Source organism: Agelaius phoeniceus, chromosome 2 (genome assembly GCF_051311805.1).
Source record: "Agelaius phoeniceus isolate bAgePho1 chromosome 2, bAgePho1.hap1, whole genome shotgun sequence".
Taxonomy (NCBI): domain Eukaryota; kingdom Metazoa; phylum Chordata; class Aves; order Passeriformes; family Icteridae; genus Agelaius; species Agelaius phoeniceus.
In genome coordinates this window covers 80264322-80278743 of record NC_135266.1, presented here as the reverse complement: position 1 = coordinate 80278743, position 14422 = coordinate 80264322, and the positions used below count along the sequence as shown (strand labels likewise).

General features: G+C 42.2%; 1 protein-coding gene across 1 annotated transcript in view; it reads left to right on the top strand.

Moving 5' to 3' along the window:
• The first annotated feature begins 2293 nt into the window (after positions 1-2293).
• The window catches only part of HEPHL1 (hephaestin like 1), a 32562-nt gene continuing 20433 nt past the window's right edge, over positions 2294-14422 (top strand). The window contains exons 1-4 of the mRNA XM_054654928.2: positions 2294-2463; positions 10890-11134; positions 11918-12130; positions 13896-14075. Of these exons, the coding sequence (XP_054510903.2) occupies positions 2294-2463; positions 10890-11134; positions 11918-12130; positions 13896-14075 (808 nt within the window). The remainder of the gene's footprint in view (positions 2464-10889; positions 11135-11917; positions 12131-13895; positions 14076-14422) is intronic.

Here is a 14422-nt window from a genome sequence, read left to right as displayed (position 1 = left end):
TAAATAAACATATTTCCTACTCGAATGCAAATGCTTGTTACACCATGACAATGAATATTTGCATAACAGGCACGAGTTCTTGTAAATGCAGGTGCTTGAGTGACAGGTGATGAAGTCTGTAACTCCCCTGGGCTCAGGAGAGCTCCTCTGGGCGGGGGAAGTATTCCTAGGCCCTGTGAAGAGATGTCAGTGGGATGCTGTTAGCCTCCAAGTGTCCCCTTGGCCTTTCCACAGGTTTGTAGCCCAGCAGCTGGCTCGTCTGTCCCACCCCAGGGGCATGCTCCCTGGATGTGCCACGGGCTGGCAAAGCTCAGCTCAGCTCCCACTGTCATTGTGTTTTCTTTTGCTTTCTAATTAGGCTTGTTAAAAGCACAGTGCTTTTAGTCATCATCATTTGAGTAACAACAAAGTGGCACAATAAAGCAGTGGAAAAGGAAGATGACTTGAGAGTATCAGCATTTTGGAAAAGAGGATACAGATTGACGTGAGAAGACAAGAGGCTGGGCACAGTGTGGTTTTGCAGCAAAAGAGTGGAGATCAGCAAGGTGTCCAAGGATATCAGGAAGACTGGAGGTGCTGCCTCTGAGGATCTCTGTACAACACCTGTATTGTCCTGTTGCACAACACCTGTGTTGTCCTATCACCTCTCCTCTTTCTTGATGTTCATCAATTAACTGACATGAGCAAATGAACATCAGCATGTATCAGAGAGAATTTAGGGGGCCAAGGGACTCCTGCTTTTATAACTGTGTCAAGCTGACCATTTGCAGTTTGTCTGACTGTACATATATAACCCACATAGACTGGGCTTTCAGTCCTCATAGCTAAAGAAATGGAAAGCATAGCCTAAAACCACCAAAACCTTCTTCAGCACAATACTGCGTGTGCCTGTGTGCCTTGTCTCTTCATTTAGATGAGACCCATCAAGGTCCAGGTGGCTGGAGCTGGGCTGCTGTCAACAGCACCTGGTTTTTTGAGTTGTTCTCTGTGACTTCAGAGACACCTGCACACCCGTGAGGAGAGGGAAGCTCAGCACAGCTGACCATCGATGTAGCCATCACTCCCACATGCCAGAGGGTGAACCTCACTCAACTGCCACATAAAACATCACTCACATCACTGAGCTACATCCTGGTGGACAGCACTAAACCTGTGACTTCCAAATCTGTTTCTGAAGCCTCCTGCATGCCTAGTCATGGATAACCATTAGCTTCCACAGGAAGAGGTCAGATGGCTCTGGACCTGAAAGGGGAATTTCACAACTGTTAAAGTTTGCAATGAGTTCAAGAACTCTATTCCAGAACTGCAACTTTTTTTATACCTGTAGTCACTTAAAAAATAGGAACAGTATGATTTTGCAAAGTGTCTTGTCACCTAGATATTTTTGGGACATTTCCTAAGTGGTTTAAAATATCCTATCCTATCCTATCCTATCCTATCCTATCCTATCCTATCCTATCCTATCCAGTATATGTTTACACTGGGCTTTGCCAAGATGGTAACACAGATATCCTCTTGGAAGACGTTAAGCTGTAAAGCAAGGGAGTGATTTTCTAGAGAGCTACGTGGGCATGTTAATTGCCAAGGTTAATAAAAGGGTGATCTTCATGTGCCTCAATTCTTAGGTGTCCAAATAGAAAGACTTTTATAAGGGCTCTAATTTCCAGGGATGCTTCTAAAAAGGTACCTCATTTTGGGCACTCTCAAACTGCATATATTCAAATCAATTTCAGTCTTAATAAATAGATTAGAAAATGATGAGAGGTACTGGCCAATTCTTTTGCTCTCTCTGATAATGCTGGATTATACCTTAGTGTTATGTCATTTTAAAAAACCAATGAAGACAACAAGATGCTATTTTTAGAAATCTCAGACATGATCAAGAAGTTAAAATAAAAATAAATTTTTTTAAACAGGGTTTTTACAAGGATGTCAAAACCACTAACCCCTCCTCTGCCCTAGTATGCCATATCACCTAGTCTGGAAAAAGGAGGACTGAAAAGCATCCAGACTTCTAAAAACCACCAACTGGCTCTAGCCTGGACAGGTAAGTGAGTAATTTACTCACTAACCAAAGGATTGGCAAAGGTCCTGCCATGACAGCAACCTTCTCCCTGCTCTGCATAGCCTGGCTCTCTACCTATCCCTGTCCTAACCTGCTGGAAAGGAGGAGCTTTGCTCTGTCCCTTCCTTATTTATAACTTGTTGGGAGCTGGGAGGGAGGGAGGGGTGAGCTGGCTCTGGTGCACCCTGCTGCTGCCTGCCCGTGCCAGCCTCGCAGTCAGCACCACAGATGCCTCCTGCGCAGCGCGGGGGCTGCCTCCGCGCCCTCGGCTTCCTCTGGCTGTGCGCGCTGGTGGAAGCAAGGACCAGAACTTACTACCTCGGGATTGTGGAAGAGAACTGGGACTATGCACCATCTGGGAAAAATCTGATCACAGGGCAAAGCCTCTTAGAGGACAAGTAAGTGACTGGGGGCTTGAGTAAGCTGGAGGTGTAGCAACAACTCCAAAACAAAATCAGTTCATGTGGTCACCTTGCTGCAAATGTCTTAAGATGGTCTTTTCCTTGCTTTTATTCTGATGATGTTGTCATAGGTGGGAATTCAGTTTCAAGGCAAGGCAAGACTAGACTTTGATTGATTTCTCTTCCATTGTGGTTGATTAAGCAAGGGGATAGTTAGTGTGTATTTGAAGAGGATGTTAATGAGCTGATATTTTTTAAAAAAGCATCAAGTATGGGCCCAAAATCCCCTACCTGTATTTCATAGAGATGGAAGTATCTCTGGGTCTTGGTATCAAAAAGCAAACTGCAGCTTTGCTATAACCAAGCACAGTCTTTGCAGTAAAACACAAAACCCTGTTTACTGGCATATTATGTAATTTTAAGTATTTCCCCTGATAAAATTTGGCAAACTTGATAAGATATCATGAAATTCAGAAGTGTATGGTACCTACGAATGGGATACAAGTCCCTACACCCATGCAATCTATACAACTGTGGGGACTTCCCTTTTGGAAATGTGCATAGATAAGTGCTTAGATACACAACAGTGAATGGTCAGAGAGAATTCCTGGTGAGCTCTGAAACTGGGGAGCGCTTTGATAAATCCTGCCTTAGCCAGTGAAACAGGTGTCTGTTCTCATGCCCACACGGCTGGGGCTGGCTGTGTGTTCCTCCCAGAGCAGGAGAGCTGGCCTGGATGTTCCTTGGAGATGACTCTGATGCCTGGTGCCTCTGTAAAGAATGATTTGTGTGGAAGGGACCTTTAAAGTTCCTCCCGTTCACCTCCCCTGCCATGGTCAGGGTCATCTTCAACCAGGTCAGGCTGCTCAGAGGCACATCCAAGCTGAATTTGAATGCTTGCAAGGATGGGGCATCTACCACCTCTCTGGGCAATGTGTGCTGGTGTTTTACCACCTTCATTGTTAAAAACGTTTTTCTTACATCTGAATCGACTCTCTTTTTGTTGAGAACCATTGCTTCTTACATCATGGGATTCAAATGTGTGGGAATATTTTTAACATTTCATTGATATTTTTGACACACTAGAGGTATTTTGGGGATCCCTCCTCAGCGTCTTGGTTTGGGATTGGAGTGGGAGCTGTGAGGAAGTGAGGAGGTCCTGGTCTCTGTACCAGGTTTGGAGGCTCACTGGGAGCTAGATGCTGCCTCCCAGAAGCTAGAAATGGAAATGTTCTCTCTGACTTTTCAGGAAATCCCAAGCAAGTCTGCACATGTCTCTAGTGGTAAGTAATTTCAGAATCACTCTCAGATGAATTACACAAAAGAAAGTATTTTGTCGCAAGAAGAAGATGAGAAAGAGTTTTATTTTTCAACACAAATTTATGCTTAAGCTTTTAATAGCTAGAGGTTCCAGATGGCATCCAAGTCAATAGGTATTACATTTGTAGGTAGAATTAAGGTTAATAGTTTGTTCCCAGCCCATGAAAACAAGCTTTACTGACAAAATTGTTCTTAGTTTATATTAAATGCCTGAATTTCTCACTTTCCTAACCTTTGTAGCAAAGGATAACTTTCTCCACTCAATAAACTAGGAGATCTCTTCCTACAGAGCAGTACAGCATTAACTGAAGAGCAACTACTTATAAATCCACTTCAATGGAGAGGTATTCAATAGAGAGATACCACAGAGAGATTGGAATCTGTTCGGTAAATTGTACTTTTGAGGCTGTGTGCACTTTGTGCTCCCTGAACATCAAGAGGCACATTTACTTTTGTGACATAAATGCTTTTTTTTTTTTAACTAAATGGCAACACAGGGATGGAAGATACTTTATGTCTTCAGTCATCATGGCAATGTAATAATTATAGAATGCTAATTACAAAAGGTTTACCCACAGAGGATTTTAATCTAGACTGCACATTCAAAGCTGGGGAGATGTTTGCCACAAACTCCCTACACACAAAATAATTATGTGATTTTTGTTATTTTACTCCACTTTTAAATCCTATTGAATTGAGCCAGTGTAAAGTGCTGTATTCTGGAATAATTGTGTCTGCATAGGCTTGTGGGTTAAATAGTGAACCAGAAATAGCTATTTTGACTATTCAGCTCTTTAGGATAATCTCTAATGTAAATTTAAAACAGTATAATAATGGGCTACTTTTCAGCTAATTAATTGGTTCCTACGGATATTATAAAAAAAGTAGTTCCATTAGCAAAGTTTAAGGATCAGTTGCCAGGTAGGGATAGGAATGCCTTTTGAGCCATCTTTGTTCTGCAAGCAGCAACACTCAGGCTCGCTGAGCCAAGCACTTCTCACCTTGTGAAGCAGCCTCACAGCACCCATCTGATGGGGCACTATCCCAGTTTTATTGAGAGCAAAGTGAAGATAAAGAGGTTGCAGACAAGCTGATGATCTTTAAAAGAATTGATGCATACACAAAAAGGAATGTTCCCTTTGATTCCAGCTAGCCCACAGAGATATAATCAAAACCTCTTATTCCTCAGTACTTAATGAAAATCCTGAATTAGCAAGTGTGCAATGGAAAGTGTTACATTACCTGGATCAGATAGCGACATTTAAGAGATGATTATCAATGTTGCTTGCCAAAGTCAATAACATTTTCCTCAACCTTTAGTTTTTAGTAGTTAAGAAGATAAAGGGAGCTTTGGTAGCTGAAGCATGGAGCTAGAAACCAGATTCTGGCACCAGACACAGCTATGCTGCTGAGTTCCTGCTGTGCTGGTGCTGAGCGAGCTGCCTCTGGAGCCAGGAGTCCCAGTGCTGCATCAGAACCTGCCTGGGTGGATGTGAGCTGAAGACTGCCTCTCATCAGAGCTGATTAGCCCAAATGAGTCCTGTCTTAGCAGAATTATTCTGCTTGGATGATAATTTTTATTATGCCCAGTCTTACTGCAGTGCTTCAGAGCCAGCCTGCTGCTTGCACAGACTAAGTATCTTGCTGGACATCAGTAATTGTAAAGCAAATAGACTAATGAGGCTGTTCACCTCTTCCTTTTGTCTTGTCTAAGCTTAAGGCCTCAAGCTGTTCTACTAACTCTCATAATTTGGAGTGTTGTGAGTAAAACCAAGACATTTCACTCTCTGTTCTCCCTTCAGAAATTAAACTTACATTTTCTGGAGCACACAGGGCTTTGGAAATCGCAGGTCCATATTACAGCCACTGAGCATAGGTGAGCTGTGAAGGTGGTTAGCATCCCTTCCCACCTGACATAACTGCTGGAAGAGCTGACATCATTAAACCATGCTGGACTAGACACACAGGGTGCAAGTGCTGTCAGTGCTGCTGGATGTGCTGCAGATCCCAGCGGGATTTTGTGAGTTAGGGCATGGGTATTGCTGCTGCAGGAGGGTGAGCCTGGATGTTTTCTGCTTTCCCAAGTGGTCACGGAGAAAATGGCTTTTCAAGAGGAAAATATACCTAAGTGTTGTGGTTTGACATCCACCAGTCATTCTTCCCCCACTGTAGCTCAGCCCTCAAGATTAAAGTTTAGTGGATAATGCCTTGAAATTACCTTGATACGAGTTTATATGATGGACACTTAAATCTTGCTCTGCTGGTGGTAGATGTTAGTAAGTTTTGCCTGGTATAGCAGCTCATCCCTTCTCTTTAGGCCACCAATCCTACATTTATTTATCTGGGCCAAGTCTTGCACCCCAACACTAACGGGTGTTTTTTGTTAGCACAGCATCAAACACAGTTTGTGCAATTTGCCTGTGAGGAGATCCCACCCAGAGAAATGACGGTGAAACTGTCGTCACAGATGCTGCACTAATGGCTGAGTCATTATGAGGCCAAATAACCCAATTGCAACAGCAGAGATGATCATTGTGGGAAGGGTCAACATCAAAAGGGTATTTGAGGTGAAATCCTGGCTCTAATGAAGCCTGAGAATTGCTTTGTTACTGACTTAAGGGGCAAGTTTATTGTAGGAGGGAAGCCATCATACCACATCAGTGACACCACCGAGCCTCATCTAAGATTTCATGGATTTTATTGACCTCTGTGGCTCATGTGGGTCAGAAAAAGCCTAAAAACATCCTTTGAGGGCTTTGTGTCTCTGTCTTTTGAGGACACTCAACTTTGTTGTTTGACGCTTTGTGGTCAGGGTGCCATTTAGAAAGGTGAGTTGGCACCACTGGTCCCCCTTCCCTGGCTATCCCTCAAGGACAGACATTGCACTGGCCTGGGCATGGGAGTCATGGTTTCTTGGAGGGTTACCTCGAACAGGTTACGTGACCCAGGGGTTAAAACAATTGTGGCAGTCCAAAGCCCTGTCCTGGCACTGTCCTGGTTTACTTCAGCCACAGGAAAAATCAGGAACTTTGACAAAATAAAATGGTTATAAACCCAAACCCAGAGTATGTAAAGAGGATAGAGAGTGAGGAAGGTTTCACCATCTACAGATTTTAGGGAATAAACCTATAAAGATGGTTGTTTAAACCATAATGATGGTTATAAGTGTAAAGTCTATGGGACTTTATTGGAACAACAACAATAAAAAGAAATTTTGCATTTGCATGCATTTGCACCCAGGAGTGTACAGTAGCTATTGGGAATGTTCACCACAGGAGAAAATTTGGGACTCCACATCTACTGGTTATCCTGAGTGCTGTTTTTTGGCACTCAGTGTGATTACAGCAGCAAACAAACTCAGAAGGCTTTGAAATTGTATCTGCAAAGATCTGTCTCCAGGCTACTGAAGAGCTGTTTGCTTGGTCATGCACAAGCAAACAGCTCTTCCCATTTCTCACTGCTCCCTGTAACACCATGCTCATGTAAGCACCTCTTGGAAAACATAACCTCTGTAGCCTTCAGATCAAAGGTAACACAAACGCATTAAAAATTATGGCAAAACACGTTTTTTGTGTGATAAAAGAAATGGGTGTAGAAATTACACTTCACACATGGATATACCTGGAAATGGCAGATTGTCTGCATGTCTAGTCTTGATCTGAAGTAGAATCTACGTGATACTCTTGTTTTACTCTTTCTCTCTGTGGAAGAGTTGTACTGCTTGTCGTTGCAGGGAACTGGATGTCTATAATTATGCTTACACTGGTTTTCAAGAACTAGAGTTTATTCCCTGTAAATAATTCACTGTTCCACTCAGGTGCATTTCCAACTTTTCTTGTGTCTTTGGAAGTGCTGAGAGGGCTCAAGCACCAAAATGAAATCACACACAGAAATGAAGGCAGGATTTGCATGTCTTTCTCAGTCGGAACAAGACTTTTTATGCTGATTTGCAAACCTGCTTATCTCTATATGTAACGTCAAGACTGGCCTGACTGCAGGAGATGAAAAGGAATTTAGGAAGTTTGCATGGGTACTGCCCCAGAGGATAGAGTATTCCTCTTTACTGTAGAAAGAAAGGCTGTCTGAGCATCATGACTTTATGGACATGAAGCACAGGCTGACAACTGAGTGGGAGGGAAATAGTTAAAATTTAGAGGAGCAGCTTTTACATCTGCAGATCAGAAAGATGGAAGAGGTTCAGACAGAAGCATCACAAAGCCACCAGGATGATGAAGCAGTTTGAAGGGAGCAGGAGAATATGAAGAGGCAGGGAGAAGCTTTGTCTTCTTGTGACCAAAGAGGAATGACAGATAGGAAACATTTTGGCATTCAGTCCAATGTGGATATTCCTTCTGCAAAAGGACTTTAAGCACTGTAATGCGAAGTACAGCAACACTTGTAAAGAGGCATGGAGCTACCAGCTACTTGGGAAGGCTGAGGTGGGCCCCCAAAATCCTCCAGGATGAAATGGGACAGCCTGGGCACCTAGAATGGGACTTAGAACAACCTGAGTGCTCTGTTTTCTGGTACCTAGGGCAACCAAAAGGATGTGCTGAAAATACATCTCTGCACAGAGCATTACCTACACTTTGACTGGATGCAGCTGATACCCACTGCACCCATTTGAATAGTCCTCCTTTCAGAAAGCTGCCACTAAAAGACTTCTTTTCCTGACTTCTAGACGGCTTTAAGTAGGAGGCAACCACAGATCCAGATATTGTAGCATAGCTTTAGACACTGAGACTCTCTGAGTGCCTAAGCCGAGAAGGTTTTCTCACAGTAATTTCTTGAACTTTGGTCACTAACTGGATTTTGGGATCACAGGCTATGCATTAAAAAGGGCTAGGCTCATGTAAAGCATTTAACAAAGCCTGACTAAGAAGTGCATTTTTCTGGGGTACAATTCTCCTTCTTCAGAAGACACAGTGTATCTCAGGGGTGTTATGAGAGAGTGTGCAGTGTTGTCTGGACATAAAGACACTGTCATCATAATGAAAGCATGGTGCCACTGCACCAAAATATTTGGTGGCTGGTGAAATTGGAAAAAAAAACTGAGGGAAAATATCTCCTGAAAATAGGGACTTTCTGAAAAAAATGGATTTGATATTTTTCTAGAGAAAATTTCTTACAAACTAATTTAAAAAATCAATTCATAATTCAAATTAGGACATAGCCATGTGAGTACATTGCCATGAAGTAAGGAAGCATGTGCATTTACACTGCACTCCTACTGACACCACCTCCTACTCTGTGGTAAACACTCTGGTAGCAGCTCTTCCCCCAGGCAATAGAAGGTATCTTCTCCTTGGTGAATGTGGTGTGACTTGCCAGGTCTTGCTACGTCCACAGACTACAGACCTGCTAATTCACTGAAAATTCAAATTTCCTGGCAACTCATTCCTTAACCCTGTTTTTGGGGTGTATTTATCTGGCATACATTATTCTGTGAAGAAGCAGAATGAGAAGATTCTGTCCCTTCCCCTGCATCCTACCCCACTGTTTCTGCCCTAGCAATACTGGCAATGTTTTAATTGCTGCCAAAACTCGTGGCTTCTTATAAAGTGCACATTTCAAATGAAAAAGTGTACTTTTTGGAGTCTTTTATATCTGGATCACTTCAGAGGTCTGTTTTAGACAGTGATCGTGGAGGTGTAATGACCACAAGTGGGGGATGTTGTGTGTTATGGTATCATAGAAATCACAGAATCATAGAAAGATTTGGGTAGAGGGAGAAGTGGATGTGTGGTGAAGAACTTAAAGCAAATAATACCTTTCAACTTATGTGACATCCTCCACTTTGGTTTCTTGCACTTCACAAAAGAATCTAAACGAGATTTGTGAAGCAAGTGAACTGACCAGTCAAAGTCTCACAATAAATATGAAATTACTTTATTTCTGCCAGTGATACTTCAGAAAAATTTAGTTTGACTTTTTGATGAGTTTTTTAGGAAGCAATGAAAGTCCAATCAATCTTCAGGAGATGAAAAAGCTCATGGTCAGTTATGGTGAAATTGGTCATACAATCCCTTGCTTGCTGTGTAGCAAAGGGTTTAAGTTCTGCCTTCATTGAGTGTTATAATTAGGGATAAAGATTGTATATCATATTTACCAGCTGTAACATGGAGAGGATTAAAAAATGGATTTTATATCATCAGAGATAGGATGAACTGGGTCATCAGTATGATGTTATAGTTAAAAGGGCAAAATTCATTCCTAGTTATGTAAGAAATATTGACTGGGAACATCTCTGGCCCTAGCTGGAATATTACTTGCCTATTGTGTGAGTTCTTTTGTTCAGACTTCAACAGAGACAGAGAAATATTTGCTTTCAAAAGAGAGCTTTGCGTAAGATTTGTGGCATAAAGAGTGTTGGTGTGCTTGGTTTGTCCAGAAGAAGGGTAGGAGGCAATTTAGTCAATTAATTAAAACTTATGCAAGTGTCTGCATAAAAAATAAGTTTCTGATGGTATGTGGCTCCTTTGATCTGAGAGAGAACTTAACTGGAAGCAGTGGTTGGAGTGTGGACCTGGATGATATTAGACTGCAAATGCAATTTAGGCTTCTAAGGGAGCAGGTATTTAAAAGTTATAATATGTTAACCACTGACCATATGGTGGGTTCTCCATCACTTGAAGTTGCTATAAACATAGACTCTGGAATGTGGAAGTTATGCATTTCATGCAAAACACATTTAATGCTACTCTTCCAGGGAACCGAGCTGTGTTGATTAGAATCTGTCTTATTGGCTTTTGAAAAACTTTAATTTGGTTTTATTTTTCTTCTGAACAGTCATGCTTTCAGAGGTGAGGCTTCAAACCTTCAAAAGAGGGAGAAACTGTTAAAATTGAGCAGCTTGAGGCTTGAGTGGCTGGTCCTCAATGAAGGCTTGGAGCAGCTGTGCTAATGACCGGACCTGAAAGCGGGATGGTTGTTACTGTACAGAAAGGGGCTAGGGGCCCTGATGTACTCCTGAGCTTTAATTCAATTCCACCAGCCATGAGATGTGTCCCAGAGAACTATTTATCTGCACTGCAAGCACCAGTTATTTGATCAGTTCTTAAGATAGGTTTACCGTTTCTCAAATTTTCCCTTCCCGACACCAGGTTCGCAAGGGTGTATGCAACAAGAGGAGCCAACCGGATAGGACGTGTGTACAAAAAGGCTATTTTTAGGCAATTCACCGATGACACTTACTCCCAGGAGATCCCCAAAGCAGCATGGCTGGGGTTCCTTGGCCCAGTCCTGAAGGCAGAAGAAGAGGATGTCTTTATCATCCATCTGAAAAACTTTGCTTCCCGCCCATACTCTGTGCACCCACATGGGGTCTTCTATGACAAGGACTCTGAAGGTAAAATCTGGCTTGCCTTTTCCTCTCTTTTTCCCTGGAGTAACTAATGTCATGGCTACAAGTCTGTCCCAGTATTTATTGACATTGACATCAGAAGACTTTAGATCACCCTCTCATAAACTCATCAGTAATTGCAGCTGATGACTAAAACCAGGAACAGCCGCATCTCAAAACTTTTTGCCACAAACTTTCGACACCTGGGATAAACCCAGTACTGAAACAGGTTGGATGGGTCTTTTTGCCTGAATTATTTTTCTGAATCATAACTCACCAAAACATCTTCCCTCCTTCCTTCTGCCTCTAGTCTATTTGAACAGATGGAGTTCTTGCAACGAAATGTTTTCCTCTCTTTTAGCCTATAGCAGACATGATCTAATTTTCAGAATCCCAGACCTATACATGTGTATTTTTGTTAGAGGATTGTGTGGATGTGCCTACATGTTCCTACAGTCAGTATTCTCATCTGTTTCCTGTGAAAAAATACACAGTTAGATGACAAAATTCTAGATGACTGATAAGAGTGAAGAGACTAAGAAGAAATGGGACCTGTTAATGCATTTTTAAAGGTTTATCTACCAATAAAAAATGGATTTTAACTCCCAATATATTTGTGGTGAGATTGACAGAAATTCTGAGTTTTTTCAAAATTTCTCAATGATTCTGTATTTGTGAATGCTGCTATTATTTTATAAATACAAGTTAAAATAGAATAAATTACACAGTTATTTAACACAAGCAACTAGGGGATGGCTAAAGTATTCCTTTTTCCTTTTTATGTATTAGGAGCACTTTACCCTGATGGAACTGGCGGTAAAAGCAAAGAGGACGACTTTGTTGTTCCTGGTGGAAATTACACGTACACATGGCCAGTAAGGAAAGATTATTCCCCAACTTTGGCAGACTCAAACTGCTTGACTTGGATTTACCATTCTCACATTGACACACCAAGAGATATTGCATCTGGTTTAATTGGGCCTCTGCTGGTGTGTAAAAAAGGTACTGAGCTAGAAACACTGATAGAGCAAGCCCCTCTGCCAAGCTTGGCATCTTAACAGTCATTTTTGCTTACAGGTTTAAACATGATGGTCTAGAGTCTATCCCTACATAGCCCATAAAAAGGGGCAAGGAATAGATGGGCCATTCCAGGAGCATCCCAGGGTAGGTATTGTAGCTCTGGGACACCCCCCTTCCTGCTCCCCTTTGGCTTCAGATAGATTTGCCTCGGCTGGTGGAGGGACTGCAGCATGCTGTGACCATCCCATCGTGGCCGAGACCAGAAATAAGTATTCCCAAAGTGGGGAAGTTTCAGGATGAACAAAGGACTTACTGCTCAGGAAATCAAATTAGAGCTGGGTGGTGGATTTGGCATTAGCATTTACATATTTGAAAGCACAATCTTTGTAATTTTTTCACATAGAGAGTATGTATTTATTTTTGTTTACAAGTTATATCACACAGCCTTATGGGAATATGCATGGAGCAGTCTGTCCTGTGTATTTTATAGCCTGATAATGTTGTGCTGGAGCTATTATGAACCAGCCCTCTTTTCTTCATCAAGTGAGTCATTGCCACTTCTTCCCCTGGGCATGTGTAACTCTGCCACTCCTTTTCAGTAACTCCCAGAGTACAAAATCAGCCCTGATTTCATATGCAATACTTCTAAGTGAAGTAGGCTCTATATATGAAGAAGAGAAATACTTTAATGTGGGAAAACAAGCCTGGTTTCCAGCTTAACTCACACAATTGAAATGTCTCCGATTAACATTCTCCTTGAGATCCTTTGAAATCCACAGAACTGAATATGTGACACTGAGCTGATAACTACAAGATAACACATGAAGCTAGGAGACAGCATATCCAAACAATCCTCGCCTGAAAGCCAGATTATCTACATGTTTGGCCTTTAATTCCTGAAGGAGGATATCTACATGATGTAGTCCTCCAGCTGGTGTTGGTGGACACAGGACTGAGAGCAAGACTCTGAGCTTTCTCCCAGAGAAGGCAGAGGAAAGGAAAGTTTTCATGGGATCAGTGATAGACTGATTGGAATGAAGTCTACACCTGCCAGTGGATAATAACAGACTACTCAGTATCACTAGTCCTATGGTCTCAGGTTGCTCCCCAAATAAATATGGGGATAAAGATGTTGAACTTAGCTGGAATAAATTCTGTTCATCCTCTTTTCAGCCTTTCAAAATTTAAGTATCTAGTCCTAGATAACACTTGTGGATTCCTTGTCAGTCTGTGGAGAGAGAGCCACATTTAGAGGGCCACTCTGGGGGTATGGTTGAGAATTCACTTCAGTGCAACAGAAATGCAGGCTACCACTCACCACTCCTTGTCAAAAAACCCATGAGTCACTGGTTTCTGGATGGATCCAGCTCATGACCTGGCTCACTGTGCAGGAACACAGATGCTAAATGACACTGACGAAGGGACAGGGTTGGGTGCAACGGGCCAAAGAGTGGGGAAATGGGACAACAGATATTGGCAGGTGCTTGTGCTCGTGTTGGACCAAAGAGATACTGAAATATCAGCTTGACTTAGCTTAGCTTTGCCTTCTGGAGGCACTCATCTGTTCAAAGTCTGTTGGAGGGGGGTCAAAATGCCTTAGAAGAGCAAAATTACGTGAAATTCATCCTGCCCTGCAGACTGTGGGCAAAGAACTGTATTTCCTTGAGTGTGCCCAGGTTATTGTCATTTTTAAATTCAATCCCATCCCAGGCTTTTTTTATCACTTTCCTTTTCGTTTGCAATTTAGGAACTGCAGATGAGACCACAATAGAAGGGACTGGTGCTGCTAATGCTTTTGCCCTGATGTTTAGCATTGTAGATGAAAACTTCAGCTGGTACCTCGATGAGAATATAAACACCTTCTGCTTAGAACCAGACACAGTTAACAAAGAGGATGAAGGTTTCCAGACCAGCAACCGAATGCATGGTGAGAAGGACTTTTGAATAAATGGTGACCTACAGCAGTGAGCAGGCTCTTTTCAATTCAGTAGGACCCTCTGATGTCTGTCCTTTATCTGTGTCAGCTAGGAATGGGTCAAAATGTTGAAGTACTGTATTGATAAAAACCTCTCCCTAAAAACAGAATGACACTTGCAGAAAGGAGATTTGGCTTTCATGCCCAGCTCTGACATTTGTTTAACATTTTATCTTAGGCAACAGATTTTTGTCCAGCTGTGAAAAGAGCAAAGAAAGTTGCAGGGCAATTTGAGGTGTGTGTATTGAAAGAATTCTCAAAAGGCTTGTGGATGATGGGCTGGCTGGTATAACCACTCC